The 22,725-nt window shown below is 46.8% G+C and overlaps 2 protein-coding genes across 5 annotated transcripts in view; both read left to right on the forward strand.

The window, feature by feature from the left end:
• Positions 1 to 22,725, forward strand: part of BCO2 (beta-carotene oxygenase 2) — a 33,594-nt gene that overhangs the window by 8,223 nt on the left and 2,646 nt on the right. Inside the window, exons 1-9 of one of the 3 annotated variants that reach the window (XM_050323013.1) lie at positions 8,853 to 9,352; positions 10,299 to 10,391; positions 15,362 to 15,566; positions 16,649 to 16,860; positions 18,300 to 18,415; positions 19,379 to 19,481; positions 20,363 to 20,491; positions 20,614 to 20,774; positions 21,280 to 21,447. In XM_050323013.1, coding sequence (XP_050178970.1) covers positions 9,244 to 9,352; positions 10,299 to 10,391; positions 15,362 to 15,566; positions 16,649 to 16,860; positions 18,300 to 18,415; positions 19,379 to 19,481; positions 20,363 to 20,491; positions 20,614 to 20,774; positions 21,280 to 21,447 — 1,296 coding nt within the window. In that variant the 5' untranslated portion in view covers positions 8,853 to 9,243. Of the gene's footprint in view, positions 1 to 8,852; positions 9,353 to 10,298; positions 10,392 to 15,361; positions 15,567 to 16,648; positions 16,861 to 18,299; positions 18,416 to 19,378; positions 19,482 to 20,362; positions 20,492 to 20,613; positions 20,775 to 21,279; positions 21,448 to 22,725 lie in introns of those variants that run through there. The other 2 variants (XM_050323016.1, XM_050323015.1) reach the window with 2 other exon arrangements.
• On the forward strand, positions 119 to 5,388 carry TEX12 (testis expressed 12). 2 transcript variants are annotated; one of them, XM_050323022.1, is made up of 5 exons: positions 119 to 615; positions 3,461 to 3,523; positions 4,063 to 4,174; positions 4,279 to 4,337; positions 4,508 to 5,388. In XM_050323022.1, exons 2-5 carry the CDS (start codon positions 3,467 to 3,469, stop codon positions 4,646 to 4,648), a joined length of 369 nt encoding a protein of 122 aa, XP_050178979.1. In that variant the 5' UTR covers positions 119 to 615; positions 3,461 to 3,466; the 3' UTR covers positions 4,649 to 5,388. The 2 variants fall into 2 exon arrangements, with proteins under 2 accessions (XP_050178979.1, XP_050178981.1); XM_050323024.1 differs by having other exon boundaries at positions 4,282 to 4,337.

The following is a 22,725-nucleotide window of genomic DNA, read 5'->3' on the forward strand; positions in this document are numbered from 1 at the left end:
TCAACTCCGACCCCTGGCGCAGCAAAAAGATCTTTAACAGAGCAGGCTGGAAAGGCACGGCAGAAGCTGAAAAGTTTTTAGCTGACTGTTGGAGGTGGCGTGGGATGACTCACCCTGTGGAAAAGCGGGACTGCGGGGCGGGAGAAGCTCGGAGTGCGTGGGAGCAGAGCCCGCGCTGGTCCTTGCTGGCTCCTCGGCGAGCTGCAGCCGAATGGTGGGAGCCGGGCGGACGGACGGACGGACGGAGGGACGGGCGGGCGTAGCTGCGGGGGGCGGGGAGCGCCGGGACCCGCTCCCGCAGCCGGGACTGGGGCCGGGGCTCTCCCGGGGCCAGCCGGGGTCACCGCCCCGCCGCCCGCGGGGGATGCCCGAGCCGCGGGGAAGCGGTGGCCGAGCAGCGGTGCCGCCAGGGCGGGATTTGTAGCGGCAGAGGCGATTCGGGCGCGTTCCCAAGATAAATCTGCCTACGTCTGCATTTACGGCGCGGCATTTCCCGCCGCCGGAGACACCGCGCAAACGCAAATCTGGGGTGACGGGGCACCGCTGACATCAAGGCTGGTCTGGCCCGGCTCCAGCGTGCCCGTCCCCAGCCCGCTCCGTGGGGTTTTGAAACAGGTACCGCCCGTCCCCATCCCCGCTTCCCCGCACGCTTCCCCGCAAACGTCGCGCCCGCCCTCGCGGGAAAGCGGAAATTTGGGGTTGGGAACGCGGCGTGTGCCGGCCCTGGATGACACCAACACCACGGGCACCTCGGCTCGCATCCCTTGGGACACAGGGAGCTCCCGGGAGGAGCTGAGGCGCCTGTTCAGGGATAACCCCTCGCTGTCCCCCATCACCTGCTGCCTTTCGGGAGCGTTCAAGGCAGCGAACGCTGCTGTAACTGCGGTGCCGAGCACCGGGTGGTGGTGGTGGGAGGTGGGGGGTAATTAAGGGCCTTAAAAAAAAAACAGGAAACGCCGCTTTGGGAATGAGTAACTAACCAATATTTTTTGGGGTTCCGAGTTTGTAGAACTTGGTGGCGCCAGCGGAAATCCCCGTGCCTCGACTGTCTGTTTGTAGTGCTGATCATTAGCGAGGCAGGAGGGCGAGTTGTAGGGATGAAAAAAAAAAAAACAAACACGCAAAACCCCCCCAAGGCTGCAAGTGATGGAGGGGAGCGAGAGATTATCCCAGAACAGGAGCCTGAATTCTTCCCTTGGAGGTACTTGTGTAGCTAAGACCCCAAGGCACTCCCTCACCTGCCAACATACCTGTTTACTGCCCTCGGAGAGGGGGGAAAAAGAAAGGTAGGAATGCTTTAATACCTATCTGATAAAAATAGGCAGGTAATTTTGGGGCCACAGGTTGGTTCTAACAAGAAAAAAAATATATAAAATTTAAATCTTTCTAAATTTAACTGACTTCTGTTTCTGGTCACCCATTTCTTACATTTTTCCCGATAGACATTTCGTAACAAATAGTTCCTTTCTGCAAGTAGGATCAAAAAGCCTCCTGGTCTTTTTCAGCTAAAATAAACAGTTTCAGCCCTTTTAAGTTTCTGCCTCTGAGTAATTTTCTTCCCATTGAAAATAATATTCACATCTCTTTTATTCACTCCAATTGACTTTTAATATTTTTTGAAAATTTTCGCTCCAGAGCTTTATTCAGGAGAGTTCCCCATTTGGGTGATTCTTGTTCCCAGATAATTTTTATTTCACTGCAAAAGAATTACATTAATTTTTTTTAAATGATGCTGTATTAATAATTTATCATTTAGCATTTTTTCCACATTAAGTTTAAATACACCTTCAGATAACTAATTAAACATTAAATAATATTATACTTGGCAAAACCAATGCCACTCAGCCAATATTATTTACTTTGTGATAACTGCTGGCAATAATATTTTTGGTCTATTGATATTACATACAAAACTATCAGGAGTGAGGATTTGGTCTTTCAGCCTTTGAGAACCTAAAAATTCAATAAGGTCATTTAGAACATTGAATAAAAGGCGTTCCCTTCTCTTCCTCTGTGCATATTTGCATTTATAAGGGCCAGACTCTAACTCATACAATGGCTTCTGTGATAAGATTTAAGCTTTTATTTTTCCTGGCATTTAATATCTCCAATAATAAAAGAACTGGAACTACTTTTAGAGTAATCACTTTGATAATTTTTCTCCAATCTTAAAGGATCTGGAACTCCAGTAAGAGTTAACTGTCACACCTTAGATAATTTTTAAAATTCATTTTATATTTATACTGAGGTTTCTGCATAGACTATCCCATCCATAACGTGCTGAGAGTGGTAAAGAAAATTCAGATGTTTAATTGATGGTCTGTTAATGAAAATATCTTAACCTACTAATGATAACACAGTTAAGTAAACACCTTAGGGCCAAATTCCAAGCCTAATCTCTCATATCTATTTCTTAATCTTTAGCTAATAACATAAATCTCTATAAAATGTCTGAGAATAAGTGAAGTGGGGTGTGTCAGCATATTGAGTATTGTTTCTACTTTAGGGAAGTATTTAGTTCTTGTTCTTTCAGCAGTTTAATTTCTTGTACTGAGATTTTAATTTCAGAGCCTAATCAGATAACGTATTTGAGATTAAGATCCTTTCTTCTCTCAAAAAAAACACAAACCACACACACACACACGCGGAAAAGCAGTGCAACCCACAGGCAAAATTTGCTTCGCTCCAACATGACTTCAATTCCTTAAATAATTTCTTTCGCTGCGGAGACACCCTGTAGAGAAGAAAAAAAGCTGGTCTTAGCAGTTGTGCGGTTTTTTTTGGACGGTGTTGCCCATTTTAGTGACTGATAATCTCAGGTTTTACGAACCGGTGGCTTGAGTTTTGAGACGGATCCGTGGGTGGACGGTCCCCCTGGCGTTTCGCGTGTTGCAGGGACTCGGGACGAAACGCGTTATTTGGGGGGAAACAGCTCAGTGTTTCGGTCGCTGCAGGTAGAATAATTAACTCGTAAATAATCGGCAGGGATGGGGACGGCTCTTCCCGGGCCGGCTGGGGCAGGAGCCGCTCCCGAGGCTGGGCAGGAGCTCTGGGGGTGCTGCCAGCCCTGAGGGGAGCGGCGCATCCCCTGCGCCCATCCCCTGTCCTTGTCCCCTGCCCCCTCACGGCCATTCCCACCCCACCCCGGGCCCGCCCAGAGCCTGAGGGGAAGGCGCCGGTCTCAGGGTCCCCGTTGTTTGTCCTCGTGGGCAGGAGGGGACCGGGAAAAGGGATAAATCCCCTTGGATATGAATCCCAGGCACCCCAGGCTGTGCCGGGACACCCCCCGACCTGGCCCCGCCGTGCCCAGCCCCTCACGGCGCCCTGAGGCGCTGCCCCTGGGCGGGGAGGAGGGCTCCTCCACAGAGCTGAGCGCTGCAGGTTTTACACGGTTCGGCGTAAATATCCCCCCCCAGCCGCACGAGAGAACGGCGTAGCCAACACCCCCGCTCTTTGTCAGGCGGCGATGGCGAGCAACGCGCAAAAATCCGATGAGAGTGCGAGCAAACGTCAAAGGATGGAGGTGAGCGGTGCTGAGGGAGGGAGGGAGGGAGGGAGGACGCGGACCCTCCTTCCATGTCCTGCTCTGGATCCCGGGCACAGAGCTCCAGTAACTTCGTGGAGGTTTGGGGAAACAGAGAGGACTTTCTCGTATGAGGAAACCACAGTTTCTTTTAGTGTTTGAAGACCAGCAGTATTGGGTGTTGTGCACTGAGACATAGTTATGTGGAATGTTTTGAGAGCGAGCTGCTGAAATACACTGGCTTTTATTGATATATATAAATATATATAAATACATAGATATACATACACCCACATATATATACAGTGTATATATAAACAAATATGTATATATTTACAGAGATCTCAAGCTGGTACTTCCCACCCACTGCCCAAGATGCTGTGCCCATTCGCAATGCCCCAAAGCCAACACCACTTGCATTTTCTCTAAATACAGTCTCTCAAGATCTTTTTAAACCTCTTCTTTCCCTCAATTAAACTCCGTGCTAAGCTCGTTTTAAGTCCTAGAAGCTGTGTCTTTTTAATGTGCTCTGTTATTAGAATGAAGCTTCAGAAAATCCTCAGTTGTCCTTCCTTGACAAAACAGATTTGGCTCTTTCTGAGGACTCGCGGTCCCTTTGCAACACTGAACCGCTGGAAAAGGTTTTAAATGGTGATGTATTAAATATACCAAAAGTAAGTATGCAATTCCCTGATTTACGTTGAGATCCATTCAGATATTTAAATAAAATTGCCTCTTTTTTTTTTTCCTTTTAGCAGAGATGAACAAAGAAATCATGACCTTGTTATCAAAATATGCTAACATCATAAGGCAAGTTAACTTTGCACTATTTGTACAGCATCTGTCTAACTTCTCTAGATAAGATGGAACTGGGTATTAATGGACAGCATGTTTTTAAGAAAAGCACAAAAGCAGCTTTAAGTAGTGAGAAAGTTAATGGCATTAGTGTTGATTTTAACGACAGGATTTTTTCACTTAAGTGAGGCAGGAGAGATGGAGACTTCTTATGTCCAAGAACTGGATGGAATCTTAACAGAAGCGAGGGACATAGAAGACGAGTTAAACCAGAAAAGGGAGAGTCTGAAACAGAGATTCACTGTCATGGCAAACGCTCTGCAAGGATAAATGGAGCTTGTTCATCTGCAGAAGTGCAGGGCCAAACTCAGTACGTTCTGTGTATTCAAACAAACTGTGATGAGTGTTATGGTGTCTGGGTCTTGGGTAAATATTTACAGCACTCCAGAAAACTTTCAACAACTTAAGCAGCGACTTACACATAGTTAGTAAAAATCTGTTCTAAATACCTGATTTAAATCCTGTGACTCCAAGGTTTTCAAACACTAAAATATAAGGATTTTACTTGTTAACCCATTGAACATAGTACAGTAATTTTTCTATGAAACATAGAATTTTGTAAGTGGAAAAGGACCTCAGATTATTTAATACTAACCATTTTCTGGGTTTGTTTTAGTTTTTGGGTTTTTTTCTTTCTACTTTAGAAAATGTTTTGGTGCTAAAGTCTTTGTAGAATGTACTTGGCAATCTTATTTCAATTTTTTCTCAGAATACAAATAGGTTGAAGAGATCAGCTTAGAAATAGGAGAGTTCTGTTAAGGAAAATACTTTGGGAAATGTATAAAGTCTTAATTTGAAAACGCATTTAATACTTGTACAGCTTTTCAAGGCCATTTTGTTATAAACATTAAAGCACACAGTCAAAACTTTGCTGTGATGTCAATAAATAACTAAGCAATAATAATGTGGTCTAAAATGCTCTTTTGTTTTGGGTACATGAGTATTGTTTGCTGTATATCCACTTTATTTAAGGACAATCATGGAGTTTTTCGAGCCCTTTTTCTCCCTTGTCACTAAACTCTGTTAAAAAAAGATGAAACAGAATGTATAAAGGATCATGTACAAATTGTGAGGCTTACTGAATAAAGAAAAGTGCCAGAAAGTCCTGGTGCTAGAATAAGATATATTTACATCTTTACCCCAGGGCTGTGTATCAGTTTTAAAATCCTTTCAGACTTAACCCATCCTCCTTCTACCCTTTTATTAACTATAAGTCAGAGGCAAACGTGCTGCATGTCAAAGTGACACGACTCAAATCATGAGAGGAGCTGGACACGTAGGGTGAGATTTAGATACCCAAAGGTACAGATATGTCCTTAGTAGGATTTTCAAAGTGCCTAATCATGGTGTAAGCGTCTTACATGCTTAGGAATTTTGAAAAATCCTGTATAAGGTGCCTATCTGCATCTTTAGCACGTAAAGACCTTCAAAAGTCTTGCCAGTGGTCTGCATCATATTTACCAGACTCCTGGGGTTTTTTTCCCCCTTATAATCTCACCTTGTAGTCACTTCTGGTAATGCTGCTTAAACAGAAAAATGTGGGGGGAAAAGAGAAGAAGGTTTAGGGCAGTGAAACTTTCTAGTATATTGTGCTAAGGGTTTCTAAAATCTACGCTCATCCCTAGTGATGACAAACCCCAGAGTTTTAAATTGACGCCTCTCAAGTGTCTGAATTTAGACATTTAACCTCAGTTACTTATCTAAGGCTTTAAAGAAAAATTACACAAGTTTCATTCCTGACAAATATCTGCCTGTTACCTGCATTTTGGTCTGCTTGTGCTTGGGAAAATGATTCAGCCTTTTTAATTATCTAGATTTAGTTTATGTGGCCAATATCTCCAAGTATTACTGAGAAACAGAACTTAGACTATGTGATCCAATAGTTCTATAAGTTTCCTCCCTCAGGGCATCAAGTGTTACTGTTGCAGCAATTTGGTTGTCATTTAATGTTATAATTTAATAACATGGAATATAAGAAGTAATAAGGGGAATTTGAAGAGATATTGAAAGTAAATTCAGGAAATAGGGCCCCAGTAACCTAGGTGAGCATGTGAACAGTGTGGTTGTGCTTATTATAGTTTTTAAAATGCCAAGAGCAACAAAGCCTCTGATTTTGCTGCCTGAATATATGTGAGGATATGTGTATAAGTAAACCGAGTAAAATTAATTAAATAGGGAGTTTTATAACGTTTTGGCTTGAAATGGCAAGTGTAGAAAACTTAAAACAGCCACTGAAAATAAACCAGCCTCTCCTCTTTCGAAGTTCATTAACATGTCAGCAATGGCAATTAATCAATCATACATTAATCACTTCCTGATTAAATGGAGCTTTCCTTAATTATGGTGCTGGCCAAAAATAGAGAGTGTTCTTCTGTTGGCTGCCCTTCAGGGTTCCACTCAATATCTAAATATTTGGGAGTACTCTTTACACACTGTTTTTCTTCTAAGCCATTAGAAAATAGATTTTTACTGTTTTCCTACTTGTCTCCAATTCATCCACCCCACTAATGATGCTTTTGCCTCCTCTTAACGTATTTTGGCGTTCATTGGGAGAAACAAGTTGTCTCTCTCCTCTTCTGATGTGACACTAAAAGCTCATTCATCCTGTCCCCGAGGAGGGAGCTCCACGTGAAACCCAACTGGCACCCATCCCACCACTATCCGCTTTCCCGTTTTACTCAAGGAGGTTTGGACAGAAAATTAATTGGCTTTAAAGCTGCAAAATCTGATCAGCGAAGCTCAGCTGGTAACTACGTTTTCTTTAAGCTTCTCCCCTCCTCGTTTAAGCCCCAGTGCCTGTAAATTAACACGAACGTCTAAGATTACAGATCAGTAGCCCAATATAAATGGATTTTTTTTTAAACCTGGAAACGTCCTAGACAAAGTTCCGACCCTCTTGAAGTCAGGGGGATTTTGGCACCGAGTCTTTCGCAGTTCTGAGCTTGCTGTGAATACCTCCCCAGGCTGGGAAAATGTAAGTGATGAAAAACTTGGTTGTTCTGATCACTCTTCTATTTAGAAGCGGCAAATGGAAAATACCAGATAAGGCAGAGAGAGAAAAAGGCTGGTTGTGACTGTTTGCTGAGAATGAAACTGCCTTTTAGCACAGGGGTAGGAATGGGGGTCAGAATTGAGGAAGACCAAGTGAGCAGGTCATGGATGTGTTTAAGGCTCCAGACTTTCCGTGCAGAACTGATCAGAATGCAGGTTTGCTAATCACAGGATCTTTGTCTCTGAATTGGCTTGGAAACCCTGATGACTGGGGTGGCTGGAAAAGAGCCGAGTTGGAGGGAATTTTGCATCATCGGGGGGTGGGGAACAGCCAGAAAAAAAACAATCAGTGTAACTCCCATCCTGGGGAGGGTCTGAAGGAAACTTCTTAACTAGGACTTGGGAAAGAGCTGACTTACTATGGAAAAATAACAGATAGGTAGAGCTGGATGTAAAGCAATTTGCACCATCCTGTATGGTATTATATAAAATAAGAGCAATCAGGAAGTAGGGGCTACTTAAAAAGTCAATCAATACTCATTTTTTTTCTGATAGGTCTGCTTATCCTCTAGAGATCTGCTTCCAGCCTTGCTTATTCCACATTATCCTAAATAGTTTAGAAAAAGGACATTAGAGAATACAGTTAATTTAACAGCAGTAAACTAGGAGAAGTCATTGAAAATTCATTGTAATCTCAGTAAGACGAAGGGGAGAGCTGAAATATAAATAAAATTAGAAAAGGACAAGGGGTGTCCTACATGCTTCTTACCAGGCAGAGCAATAGCTAGAGTTTGTTTGGTGGTACTGTGTGGTGAGGTGTGTTTGGTACAGCACAGCAAGTAAGACGGAAATGTAGTTGTTGCCCTCCACTCTGTGGTAGTTTGGTCTTACTAAAAGTGAGAACCAAAAATAATAAAGGTGAAGGAAACGTGATCAGTGAGGAAAGGCAGGAGCAGCTGGGTTTGTTTAGGAAAGCACAGCTCAGGGGAGGGCATGGTCAGAGATGGGGTCAGAAAGCACCCGATGCTGCCAGGTGTTCCTGGGTCTTGCAGAAAGGACAGGAAGAAACGAGCTTAATTTGCAGCAGATTTGATCTGTGTGTGCAGTGGGGTCCTCGCAGTGCCGTGCGAGCTGCCCTGCTCCCTCTCAGGGCACGGGGCAGCTTTAAAGAGCTGCTTAATTCCATGAAACAAAGGTTCCCTCTCGGCGCCTTCGCAGAGCGCTGGCAGCTTCCTCCCCGCATCCCGGAGGAAGGCTCTGTCCTAGGTCCGGCTTAGCTCGGAACAGCAGGGAACAGCCTGGTCCTTCCCTGTCGGATTCGACGGGCTAATCTGGCGCGGCAGCCAACATTGCTAAAGCCTCGCGATTCACTGAGCTGCAAAATGCTTTACTCGGCTTTCCAAACAGAACAACATGTTTTGGGGTGTGTTTTTTTTTGTGTGTGTGTGTGTGTATACGCGAACAAGAAGCCGAGGCGACAGGAGATCTCGAAAGAACTGCCTTATTAAATCCCGGCCGCCCGGCTCCGTCGCTACATCTCCCCCTTTCTCTCCCGCTCCCCAGGTACAAAAGGCACGTAGCGCTAGAGCGATCTCGCCCCGGCCGTGCCGGGCTCCCCCGGCCCCGGGGACCGCAGCGATCGCGGGCCGGGGGCGCGTCCCGCACCGGCGGCAGGGCCGGGCCCGGCGGGAGCCGCGGAGCGGAGCGTGGGCAGCGGGATGGATCAGGGAATCCTTGCCAGCCCGCCGGGACACACCGCCCCGGCTCTTATTGTGAAAGGATGATGTCAGGCAGCTCTCATCTCCCGGCGCATCTCTCTGCTCGCTGCTCGCCGCCCTGGCACCGCTGCCTCCGCTTGACCATCCGCCGAGCCGATGCCTCCTGCCCAGCGGAATATGTTAGCCCAGATCCTTTTGCCCGCCGTCAGCCTCCTGCTTGCGCACTTGCAGTATTTCCTCTGCTCTTTGATGCAATTCATTCCAGGTAAAACGCATAAACGACCAAACCCTTCTATCCTGTTATCTTGGGAGGAGGGTTGTTGCTGCTACTGCTGCTGCTGCTGCTGCTGCTGCTGCTGCTGGCACAGGTCGGTAGAGCAATTTCTATTCCATCGATGAGAAATTCGGAGCTGAGCGACCGAAGGTGCTTTGTTAGATGCTAGAAATTGTCTGTGATTTTATTGAATGGATGAACGGAGGGGCGAGGATTACAGCAGCCACGGATGGTTTCGAGCTGGAAGAGCAGTGCACAGCAGGTTCCCAGCGCACGGGAGGCAGCTCTAAGTGGGCTGCGAGGGGGTTGTTTGGAGCAGCACCATTGCTGGAGCTTCGATCTGAACGTATAGGTTGGAAACTACCCCAAGGGATCTTGCATCACAATCAAACTCGGCAGATCTGTGCCATCACTGCGCTGCCTGAGTTCTTTTTGTTTGGTTTTTTTTTTCCTTTCATTTAGTTTGTTTTGGTTTTTGTTGATTTGGTTTGGGGTTTTGCTCTGGTGGGGTTTTTTGTTTGGTTTGGTTTGGTCTTTGTTTTTTTGGTGGTTTTTTTGTTTGTTTGTTTGTTTTTTGGTCTGAGACTCGCTTTTACAAAATAGGAGCTAGTAAAGATCCCAACTTAATTCACCAAAATTTCTGGGGCTTGATGGTGGCGATGGTGGTGTTTTCCTTCCCTTTAAATTCAAAGCATTGCTCGGAGGGGCATCCAAAGATCTGAAAAGTCCTCAAATCTGCCCTGTTGTGCCACCATAACTGCCCAAAAAGTGCGGCATCCATTTCTGTCAGTGCCTTCGGCAAATGAGCAGGTATTTCTTACGCACCGACGCTCTCCTCCCTTGGCCAGGCCTTTCTCTGCTCCTTCCCTCCCTTTCTTTCCTCCCCCGTGTTTCCTGTCACTTCTCTTGTGTTCTTCTCTGCTTCCTTGGCTGGTAGCGAGGCAGTGGGTGGCTGAGCCCTTGCCCATGGGAAACCGAGCATCCACCCAGGACAAGGAGCCCACCCTGGGGACCTCCCAGCGCCCACCAGGCAAGTGCAAGCCCTGCGGTGCAGAGAGCGGGGTGGGACGCTCAGCTGAGCTGGGGAAAGGCAGAGGAGGGGAGGGTTGGAGTCTGCAAGGCACAAAATCCACAGCGCAGCCACTCCACTTCGGGCCGGGTGGGTGGGTGGAGGAAAATCGTTTTGCTTGCCGCGCCGTGCCAGGCGGTGTTTTATGGGGAGCGTGGTGCCCGTCGTGGCTTGTGCCAGAGGATTTCTCCCTGAGAAAATGATTCTCAGGGAAAGCACAATTTTTGCTTCAGCCTCCCTGCTTGAAGATTATACCCTGAGCACCCCATTTACCAAACTGTGACCTCAGTGCCCGGAATCACAGAACGGGGAGTCGGAAGGGCCGAGCAGTTGGACTGTGCGTGGAGACAAAATGGTGGTGCCCTTGTGCCGTGGAGTTGAGTCTGTAGGTTGAAATCAAGGTGGATTTGCTCCCTCTGATCCCAGTGATTCCAGTTTTCCAGTAAGCAAATGGTTTCCGTGTTCCCTCCATCCGCCGTGAAAGATTTTCCGATTCCCCCACTGTCGCTGAAGTACAATTTAATGTCTGATCCCTTGCAACAAAGCAGCTGGGGAGGCTTCTTCTCCAGAGAAGCTTTCTCAAGAGCCTTGTCCTTCATCCCACTTTTTCTGGATGTGACTCAGTGTTGGGATGGCAGTTTGGGTCAGCAGCGAAATCGTAGCACGCCGTGAACAGGAACAGCACCCAAACAGACTGCCAGGCTGCGATAACTGTGGAATAATTGCTTACAATGTTTAGAAAAGAACTGAGGCAAATTTATACCTCTGTATTTGGCACTGCCTCTGCTCTGCTGTGCCAAAGGAAGTTTAGCTTTAAGCTTATTTTTAAACCATTAAGGTAGGATGGAGACTAGGGTTAAAAAAGGAGATTTCTGAGAGGGCAGGTTGCAATACTGTGCTCATTTTCACTTGTTGTGCTCAGTGAGCCCCATTGGGACTGTAGGTCTTTTATTGTGTATTAAAGTTCTGCCAGCTTGAAGTGTAGCCAGAATGGAAGCCATAGATAGTTTTAATTACGTGTTGTGTAACGTTGCAAACAAGCCTGTCTTCTGTCTTTTGCAGAGATTGATCCCTTCTTGGGTAGCTGGAAGTTACAATCGATTATGATTAATGACTGAATTTTTAGCTGAAGGTGATACACCTTTTTTGCAATTGTTCAGGAAAATTGGGTTAAAGTAGGAATTATTTGTGTTCCATATGCTCAGTGCCTTCAGATTGCATGCAATGAAACAAAATAGATTTCAGGATTATTATTCAGGTTTAATTTTTTTTGATTGGGAAGAAGTGCAGGATTTATTTTGTTTTAAATCCCTCCCTTCCTCCCGGCTCTTCCAAATTATCCTGTGATAACTTGTCATGTTTCTGAAAACTTGTGTTTTGCCTACCTGGATGTCGTGATTTGATTACAACTTGCACGCATTTCTCTCAGGATCTGGAACTCATCTGAGTGGTTTCCAGAAGGAAAAATAATCCATTCTCTTGCTGTGCTTCTTTCCCTGGTCTGATAGGACAGGGTGTTCACTTCCATACTCTTGTATATAGTCTGTTCTTTTGTAGACATTGTCTTGGAATGAATTCTAAGATGAATTCTTATTAGAGCAGGTTTCAAGAAGACCACACGAATGGTTTTCGCAGGACAAGGAAAACAACTTGGCTTCCTTAGCTTAGGAAGTGATGCCATTCTCCATTTTAAATAAGCCTGTGGCAAACACAGACTACCAGAGCTACAGAAGAAGCTGCCAGAAGAACAAGGGGGATAAACTGTCCTATGAATAAAGTCCTTCTGTAAATTGAAAGCATGTTTCTAGTCAACTGGACAATGAGCAGCTATCCCAAGAGGGAATAAGTGCCAGAAAACACAGTAATTTTTCAGATAGAGTTCATATATGCGAATTTGTGGGAGAGCAGTTGGGAGGGGATGACTCAGGAGGGCGTTTCCAGTCCTGGTCAGGCTCTTTTGTGAAGTACCTTTCCAAAATTCCTGTTTACAGTGCGCCTCCAGAAAGTTTTGATGTAGTGCCATCCTTAGTCATGCCATCCTTGTTTCTGCTTGGGTGCAAGATGTCTCTTCAGGGACATGCTGCTGTCATTTTTTAATGCACGTTTTGCATCTTTGCAGGCTGCAGCTCGGCAAGCCCACACTGCATTCCTGCAAATTCTGATGGCACCCACTGAGCCTGCCAGGTGCTGGTTGACATGAAAATCTTCTGCTTCTGTATAAGGAAATATTCTGTAGCCCCAGTGTTGGGGATCAGATTGAGTGCTTGATAAAGGATTTAATCAGAGCTTAATTGAATTCCATGAGGGGGAGGACGGACGAGGTTGGAGATTAATTACTTTATCTGAGGCTAAATTCTTCCTTTTTTAATCTTTTTTTCCCATCTGTTTTTCTATCTCTTTTCTGATCTCTTTTTTAAAAAATCTTAATTACCCCTTACAATAATTATATTATTACCATATTAGAGAGCCAAAGAAGGATTTGGGTACTGGCAAATTGAAGAAGTAGACTGAAGGAATCTTGCAGTTTGCCCTCCTGCAGGCCTAACCCCCACCCTGTTGGTGGCTGTTCTGAAGAAGCCAGCTCAGAAGGATGCTGTGTGCCAGCCTGGCTCCTCTGCAGATACTCTGTCTGAAACAGCAAGGTGTAGATGCGAGCAAATGGTTTTACTCCCAACATCCAGGTCCTGAGAGCTGCAGAAAAAGCCAGGAGGAGCTGACTGAAGAAAAGAACACTTTTGCAGGAATAAAAGGGAGAGATACAACTCCAAGGACTCCTTTCTTCTTCCCAAAGCAGAATTGCTTGGAACTGGAGAGCTCACCTGAGCAGAGCTTTAGCAGACGTTTGGGGCACGAGTTCTACGTAGCATTAGTTTAGGTTTTCCTTCTTTCTCCTCTGGCTGGGAAGCCCAGGATTCTGGTGCTTATTTTTGCCTCTGCATGGTGTGTCCTTTTGCAGACTAACCAGATAAGGGATTCCAAACATTATCTGATGTGGAGATAAGTGAAGACTCCCCGGCTTTGGCTCTTACCCTTGCTAAAGCTGTGAGCGAAAGCCAAGTTCGGGATAATTTTTTTGTTTATTTGTTTTGAATTAATTTGCTCTTTAGTTTCTGGAAACTCCTTTTCCCTTCAGGTATCCAAATAATTACTTCTGGATTTCCCCAAGTCAATAAATCATGCAGTGGTTTGGCCATTGCTGGAAAATCTATCCAAGCCCTACAAAATCCTATTAGACTTAAAAATTGATGTAATTATTTCTTCATTTTCGGTAGAGGGATTTCCAAGATTCCCTTAACCCTTTCTGGATCTATACATCCAGATCCATGCTTTAAAATAATGTCCTAAATACTTAACTTCAGTCTCTACCATTTGAGCTCTGTTTTCAGAGACTCTCAATCCTTTTTTGGCTGAAAAGTGAAGCAAGTTCTCAGTAGAGTCTTCTACTTGTTTTCCATCCTTCCCTGAGATAAGTTAATCATCCACATCCTGCAACAACCTTGTGGAGGTAATGAGCCCTTATTTAAAAGTTTTTGTAATATTTGTCCAAATAAAACAAGGGATTCAGTGTATCCTTGTGGCAATACTCCAAGTAAGTTGCTGCTTAATTACTTTCCTTCTCCTTGTTCCCAGTCAGAGGCAGAGCCTGGTTTTCTACTGTCAGTACTTGCACAACTCCAAAATGCATCCTTTCAATCTAGTACAGATTAAGAACAGTGAGAAGAGGGAATTTGATTCAGAAAAGCACGAGGATCAGGAGCTGTAGGGTGTCTTGGCTTAACTGTTTCCTTAATTATTCTTAAGTCTTGAACCATCTGGAGGAATACAAGAGTCGTCACCCTTTTTGCCAGATCCCTTGTCAGGCTTTTTGCCCTTCCTTGGGCATTTTCCTTTTGCTTCCCACTGTGACTGTGCTAAAACCTTTGCAAGAACATCCCCTCATTCCTTCTGGTTTGAGAGGCTGGTGGGTAAACTGTGCAGTGCTCCACTTACTCACCTGGGCTGCAGAAGTGGTGAAAGTGGCTGGTAAAACCAGAACTAATTGCTGTTGCAAGTTCAGTAAACAGTCTGGAACTCCTGCAGTGTGTGGTGGTGTCTGTACCAGAGCTGTTCAGGGTTGGGTTTTTGTGTGCCCTTTGGATCAGGATTTCACTCAGACCTCGGTCTCATCAGTTCTAGGTTAGTTCAGTGGTCTTAGGGACAGGGGCAAAGCAGCTCCAGTGCCCTGTGGGCAGGGAGCCTTGGCAGGGAAGGCAACAGGTAAATCCACCTCTGCAGCTAAATGGATTGCTCAAACAATCCTTGTGTTGATGAGGCTTTGCAAACCAGGCTATTGGAGCCAATGACTGACATCACTGTTAGTTCACAGCATTCCAATCAGTTCATGCTTTTCTAATTCTTTTGTCCTGGAACTATGGCTAACCAGGGAGTTATTGCAGTCAAGCAAGAGACTTCATCAGAAATTATCCCTTTCTGCTACTGCTTATTTATTTACCACATAAAACAGGTCAGTCTCTTTTGTCCCGTCCTGTAAATGTGCTTCGGCTCAGTTGCATTTGTGTTCTTCCTGATTGCCATTTTTGGGGGGGGGGCGGGATTGGAGTTATTTTTCTCTTTTCCTTTTTTTCCTCCTTTTCTTTCCTCTCAGTTATTTATGAAATCAATTACAAATAGAAGTTCCTGCAGTTAAAAGTTATCATCATATGTTTTATTACCTCCTTTGGGCTGCAGAACTGGTGTCTCTGATGGACTTCTGAGCTCCCTGGGGATGTGTGGGGTTATTGTGGGAACACTTCAGCTTCACCCTGAGCACCCACTCCAGCCTGGCTGCTGAATGCTGTCCTAGACATCCAAACTCAACCTCTGGCAGTTGTCATGCTATTACAGGAGCAATCCCAATCTCCTCCTTTCCGTTCTCCCTGCTCTTGTTGCAGGTTACAAGAATTACCTTCCCAGCCCACCCAAAGAGCAGATCCTCCGCCACCGCCCCCGGGGGCTGCAATGCATCTCCCCCTTACTGCAGACCATGGAGGAGACCCCCGAGCCCATCCCGGCCAAGGTCAAAGGGCACATTCCCAAATGGATCAATGGCAATCTGCTGAGGACTGGGCCTGGCAGGTTTGAGTTTGGCAATGACAGGTAAGTCTGGGAAATTGCTCTGGCCTGGGCTCTGCCTGAACCTAAAGGGGACCCCCCCGCAAAATGTCTCACCACTGTGTGGAGCACCTTGTCATTTGTTTTTAAGCAGGGGAAGGAAGAAATACTTATGTTATTCTTCTGAGAACAGTAGTTCCCTCATTTGGAAACTGCCTCTGCAAGCAGGAGACAGCTGAGTTGTCAAGGCTGGAGAGGCTCTCACCTCCTCAGAGTGCTGGAATGAGGCAGCTGAGCTGGGGAATGAACCACCCCTAGTCCTCTGGCACTAACAAAAGCTCACCCCTGAAATCCAGGGCAGGAAGTTGGGACTTTGGTTGCACTAAACTATGTGTGATTTTAGCAAATCCACCTTGTTTTAGAAGTAATGTATTAAAATATGTCAAGAAGGCAACTCTCTGCCATTCTAACTAAGTGACAAATAAGCCCTTCCTCCAGCAAAGCTGATGGCAGCAACTGGCCAAAGCTGCTCATCTTACCATATGTGCAGAGACCATCAGGTTTTCTGAGAGTCTCACAGATTTCTTGTTTTAGAGAGAATAACACCCTGCAAGGAGCTGAGAGATAAAGATTCCTCCTCGTGCCACTGGGCTTTCAGCAGTGATTTACACTGGACATTCTGTTCCCTATGCAGGAGTCTTTGCAGAGTGATTGGTTTGCCAGGAAATACAGAGTATTTCCCCCCAAACTTTCACGTAACAGTTTCTGACTTCAAGTCCCACAGCTGCAAATACACTGCTTTTGTGTCACTCAGTTCCAATGTTTTCAGAACCAAAGCTCCACCTGGTTCAGTGTTCCTGGGATCTGGGCATTGCCTTTTACAAATAACAAAAACCCAAAGGCAAGAGGGAACAGTAGATTAGAACTTCATGTAGTGCCCAATTCCAGTCCTCTTAGTCACTTCTTACCTCTTACTAACCTCTAATTTACTAATTTACATATTTTGGTCCTCTTTTTATTAATACCTTTTTCTCCCTGTTTTCTCCTCTCTTATCCCTTTGATTAAAAAAAAACCCTTAATGATCTCATTCACCTCCTTTCATCCCCCCAATCCTGACTCCTGGCAGCTTCAACCACTGGTTTGACGGCATGGCTCTGCTGCACCAGTTCCAGCTGCGGGCCGGCAGCGTGTCCTACAGGAGCAGGTTCCTGCAGAGCAACTCCTACCTGACCAACAGGCGGCACAACCGCATCGTGCTCTCGGAATTTGGCACCTTGGCCATGCCAGACCCCTGCAAGAGCCTCTTCGGGCGCTTCATGTCCCGCTTCGAGACGCTGCGTAAGGGGAGGGGTCTGAGAAATAAGACATTTTCTGGGGGCACCTGTGGTTATTTGTGAAGGGGGGGGTGTGAGGAAGTCCGGTAGGCTTATTCTGAGCCTGTGGTTTTCCCCAGCATGGGCCCCACTGGGATAAGAGCAGCAAAAGTGGTGCCAGTCGGTGTCAGGCTGGGCTGGCAGGGGCACACTCAGCTCAGTGGGCCACCTCAGGTCGCCTGGTTCCAGTTTGTTGCGAGTTTCCAGCAGAAATCAGCTTCCAGAGAACAGCCTGTGCAGTGCTGGTAATGAGCATTACAACCTGGTGTTCTACCTGGGACACAGCTTTGCCCTTAAAACGCTTTGCCTTGCTAAGCTTGTAGGGTAAGTGGGCTAATCCTTCCCTTCCTAGACTAAGGTGCAGATTATATGAGTAGGGTGAGAGGTGGTATTGCCCAGGAGAGGAAGTACCACTGCCTGGAGGATCCTATGTGTGTCAGGGAAGAAATAGGCTTAATGAAGCAGAGGACTTCCCGCTAGAATCAGAACAGACCTGAAGTTGGCAACTTGTTGCTTCTGACCTTCCCTGGGGAGATGGACCCCACCCTGCCACATCATCTCTTCTCCAGTGAAGCCCCCCAACTCCCCACCCCAGCTCTCTCAATGCATTTCACAACTATCTACATCGCCCCTTTTCTTTCCCAAGCTCCTGCAGGTTGTTCCTGCCCCCCCTTTGCCTGTTGGACTCTTTACACACTTAGAGGGAATTCCTCACTGCCAGAAGAGCTGTCCTCTGGATTTCTCCTCTACCAGCCTCAGGCTGTGTGTTCACCACACACACACACAATATTCAGCTGTGGGAACAGCTTTTCCCTCAGCTCTTCCCAGCCACCTGGCAGTGAGTGCCAGCTCCCCTTGGAGCAGCAGCAGCAGCTCTGGCTGTGTGTGTGTCTGTAGCTCTCAAAAGGCATCTCCCTGACTCAGTTTTAGAGAGAAAGGGAATAGGGAATAGAGAAGCATTCCTTGTCCCACACAAAGAGCATCCCTGAGCATCCCCTCAGCCCAGGTTGTTGCCTCAAGTCCTGCCTGTGGTTTCCAATGCTGTAAATCAAACACGGCACTCTGCAGGTGGTTTTTACAGGAGGGGACTCTGGCTGGGGAGGAAAGGGAGATATAAGAATATGAACAAATAAGAGGCCAGGAGCTGAGGGCACAGAGAAACATGAAGATCACCTTGGCATCACTGCAGTGATTTCTGTAAGGACTACTCCTTGTCCCTCTAACCTGAGTTCACCTGCACAGACAGTTCCCGGAGTGCCTTTGTAGATTAGTGAGGTATTTCTAATCAGCCACAGGGGGATTAATGTCACTGCAAATGGGTTTATTTGTTTAAACATGTGTAACTTGAGATAATGTGACATGAGCTCGAGCAGAGCCGTGCCCAACTCCAGGATTTTGTTTCAGGACCCAGTGACAATGCCAATGTGAACTACGTGCTGTATAAAGGAGATTATTACATCAGCAGTGAGAACATCTTCATGTACAAGGTGGACCCAGAAACGCTTGAGACGAAGGAAAAGGTGTGGGCAGGTGGGATGAGGGAACTGGGGCACAGAACCCTTAGCTGAGCCCCTGAAAAATCTCCTTGGCAGCTCTGGTGGGGGAGATGCAGTCACTGCCCACTGTGGCCAGGAAAGGGAGGCACAGATGCAGCTCTGGGCACAGCCCCACTCTGCCTGTGCTCTCGCTGCTTGTCTGGGCTTGTCTGCACCTACCAGTGTGTGAAGAGTAGAAGTGCACACAGGAAAAAGAGCATCACTGCTCTCAGACCTGCACTCTTCCCTGTCACTCCATCTCTCTTCGCTTTTTCTGCCTTTTTAAACCCTCCAGAACTGCCCTTCGAGGTCTTGGCTAAAACTCTCCTGCCAGTGAGTGAAGTCAGTGTAAAGTCAGCTCAAAGTTCAGCTGCCCCTTCATTTTCTCCCCTGACAGCAAATGAACAGAAAGTCAGAGCAGTCTTTCCCTATGTCCTGTGCATCACCCCACAGGAAGACACGTGGGGATTTTTAGGTTGAGTGTTCAGCTCTGTTGAGCCATCTTGCCATTAAAAAAAAAAAAAATCCCCTTTAGCTGCTTTTTAAATGCAGACTGTTATTTTTGGGCAAAGTGAAGAAATGGAAGGGATGATTTCACATTTAAGCTCTCCAGTTGGAGGTGGGACCTGTTTTTCTAAGCTTCTGGTGTTAAGAAACGTGATGATTTTTTGGGGCAGTGACTGTCTCTTCACACATGTCTGTCTGTGCTTATAACATGGGGTCCCAGCTGAAATGCTCCTGTGGGAACATTCCCACTGTGTCACTTGTGCCATTTTACTGCTAGGACTAACAGAGAGAGAAATGTCATTAATTTTCAAGGATTTCAGGAAGACTACAGGCAAACTGAAGAGTCAAGTCCAGATCCCACATTATTGCTGATGGATAAAGTCTGCTTTTCTCCCTCAGGCTTCCGTGGAAAGCCTGACTGAAAACCCTTGGCATTTGCAGGTAGACTGGAGCCAGTTCATTGCAGTGAACGGGGCCACTGCTCATCCTCATTACGAGTCTGATGGGACCACGTACAACATGGGAAATTCCTATGGGAAGCACGGTAAGATGGGCCTGGCCAGGCCTGCCTGCTGGGCAGGGGGTGCAGGACACTTCTGGGGGCTGTTTCAAGGAGCAGTTGTGGAAGAAACAGCTGAAGACACCCTGAGGTTGCTGTTTCTCTTTGAGTCAGATTGTTTCTGGTTTACAGCGTCAGTCAGTCCCAGCTGAATTTTATGGGATGTTTTTCTTCTTCTCAAACCAGTGAGCATCTAGCTGGGCTCTAATTCCATTGCCATGGCTGCCCAGGGCTGGTATTCACTGTTAGTTATGTGAAATCCTGTTTTTGCAGGTGCCTGGGGCCCCTGAAAACAGCCACTGCCCTTTATTGTGATTCCTCAGGCTGGTTTCAGTTCACTCCACAGTTTCCCAGTTTTGATCATTTTTCATTCATGCTGCTTTCATTTCCTTTTGCCCTCAGCAATACCCAGCTTCGTAGCACATGCTTTTTTCAGCTGGAGAGACCAAACTCTAGATTATTCAAACATGCCATTCTTCCCTGCCCACGTGCTCAGATTTATTAACTGAGCATCACCAAGGCTTAGAGTTTTCATTTCCTTTGATACTCAAGCTATGAACTTGGTTTTGTTCTTGATCCTGGTATTATGGGATAACATAAGAAACACCCTGCAGACAGTAAAATGAGCTGGCACTCTACCAGACTGAGAAGATCCTTCTTCCTTTCAGTATTCCTTTTTTTTTTGCTAGATAATGCTCTGTAAATTGTTTTACTAACTTGATGATGACAGGCTGTTGATTTTTCTGCTCATTTAAGCTGTGACTGTGGTTTCCAGTGCTCTTGGGAAACGGGAAGGACAGAGCCTGACTTTGGTTTTCTGCCTGTGAACAGTCTCAGTGGTGCTGAACACCCTTTCTCCCCCCCAGGGTCCAGCTATAACATCATCCAGGTCCCTCCCCAGAGCTCAAGCTGTACTGACACGTTAGAGGGAGCAAAAGTGCTGTGCTCCATCCCTCCCATGGACAGGGCAAAGCCATCCTACTACCACAGCTTTGGTGAGAAAGTTTTCCACCTCAGACTCCTGGGGATTTGGGCTGCCGGGAGGCAGAAAAGGCTCTGCCCCTGGGATGTTCTCCCATCGTCCTCATACCTGGATGATGTCACTTTTCCTTCTCAGGAATGACTGAAAACTACATCGTTTTCATTGAGCAGCCCCTCAAGCTGAATCTGCTGCAGATTGTCACCTCCAAGCTCCGTGGCAAAGCCATTTGTGACGGGATAAGCTGGGAGCCCCAGTGCAACACCTACTTCCGTGTGGTGAATAAGCACACTGGGGAGGTGGGTGCATCTTTGGCCTCTGCAGCAGCTGCTCTGCAACTTAAATCCCAAGAGGAGAGTGCCTGGCAGCAGCCACAGGGAGCTGGATGAATCAGTCCAGGAGTTGCTGCAGTATGGGCTTTAAAGCATGGGTGTAAATCCATGAAAAATGGGATTACTTCCTGCAGTTCCCTCTCTGTTGATTCATTTCTTTGCCAGCCCTAAAAGAGCAGGCAGAAATGAGCAGTTTGGGGCTCATGAGACTGAAATGCAGGGGTGTAAAAGCTCAGCCTGGGACAGATGCTCTAGGGGTGGAGTCAGGACATCAAGGGGTCTGGTCTGGCCTGATTTTGGCTTTTCTTCATCTGTTTTTGCCTCGTTACTGGCTTAAAGCAGCCCTTCTGTAGCAACACAAGGCAGATCCCAGGGAATGGGGGATGAAATGGGAGAGAGAGAGGGTAAAACTCTCTGAGGGGTGGCTGGGAGCTTTAGAGAGGAGCCTGAGCCTCTGCCGTGGCCCCTGCAGGTGCTGCCAGGGCAGTGGTACACGAAGCCCTTTGTGACCTTCCACCAAATCAATGCCTTTGAGGACTGTGGCTGTGTGGTGCTGGATCTGTGCTGCCAGGACGATGGCACCAGCCTGGCCCTGTACAAGCTGCAGAACATGAGGAGGACTGGGGAGGCTCTGGACCAGGTGAGCCCTCTGCCTTTGTTCCCCCCGGGGTCTGATGCTGGGCCAGTTCCTTTGCTGCAGCGAGGCTCGGGCTGCTGGGATGGAGAGCACCACAAGGCCAAGGATGTGAGCTGGGGAAGGGAACCTCAGAAGCTGTGTCAAAACTAAAATGCAGATCTGTTGATCTGCTGGTTTCCTTCCTTGTAAATCTCTTAGCAGATAATCTCCATGGAGTGCTCCCTTGAAACCTTTAACACCGGTTGTGTGACACAGAGCTCCAGAGCCTGCCAAGGTTTCAAACCTTGCTTTTAGTGACGTTCATTTTCCTTATCCCAGTGTTAACAATGTTTTTCCCCCCAAGAAATTAACGCAGAGCAAGTTTTTGCATGGCTTTGAAAAAGGGAGAAAGGAACCCTGTTCTTTAAAGGCATTACCTCAGAGAAGTGTCACTGATTAGGAAAATCACAGAAGCACAACCACCAGGGAAACCCCAGCGTTGTTCCTCACAGCCCCCTCACAACAGCACGTTCTAATAAATCACTTACTTCATCCAGCTCTGTCACAAGCACCATCTGAGGCCGTGGTAGAGGCACTGTTTTGCATAGGGGGAGGTGGGGGTGCTTTCATTTCTTGCCCTGCAGATGAGTTTATTGGAAACCCACCGTGCTGTGGGGCACGGGCAGCACTGCTGCATGTCCAGGCAGGTCTGAGCTTCCTCCCGAGCTGCCCAGAAGAACCCAGTCAGATCTGACCTGAGAACACTACAGCTGTCTTCCTGCCAGGTCATTTGGTTCTGCTTTCCTCTGTTTGGTTGGTTTCTCTCGAGTATGTTTTGGCCAGGAGAACAGCAGAGCGTTGATGCGACCGCGCGCTTCGCACGCCGATCCCAGCTCTTGTCCCTCCTTCTCTGAGCCAGGATTGGACCTGGCTGAAGGTGTCCTTGTGTCAGCACTAGGCTTGTGCTTCCAGCACCCACGCTCTCTAACTGACAAGCACATAACCATTAAACTGTACACACACACACACAGAGGGGAGTGCAAGTCATTTCAGAACAGAGTCTCAAACCTGCGGCTCCTCAGAAAGCCAAGGCGTGACTGAGCATGACTTGTCTCTTGTCCCCGAGCCAGGCTTAAGTGCTTTTGCTTGCTCACTAAACCATACTTGATCTGGCAGAGTTCCTCAGCCAGATTACTGGGGTTACATGAACCATAAAAGCTTTGAAAATAGGGTTTCAGGATTCAAGTTATGATTCAAGTGAAGTGTCACGTTGAACGGGTGAGTTACGGACTGAAGTAACCG

This window comes from Myiozetetes cayanensis, unplaced genomic scaffold (genome assembly GCF_022539395.1).
Source record: "Myiozetetes cayanensis isolate MyiCay16 unplaced genomic scaffold, myiCay2020 scf29, whole genome shotgun sequence".
Classification (NCBI taxonomy): Eukaryota; Metazoa; Chordata; class Aves; order Passeriformes; family Tyrannidae; genus Myiozetetes; species Myiozetetes cayanensis.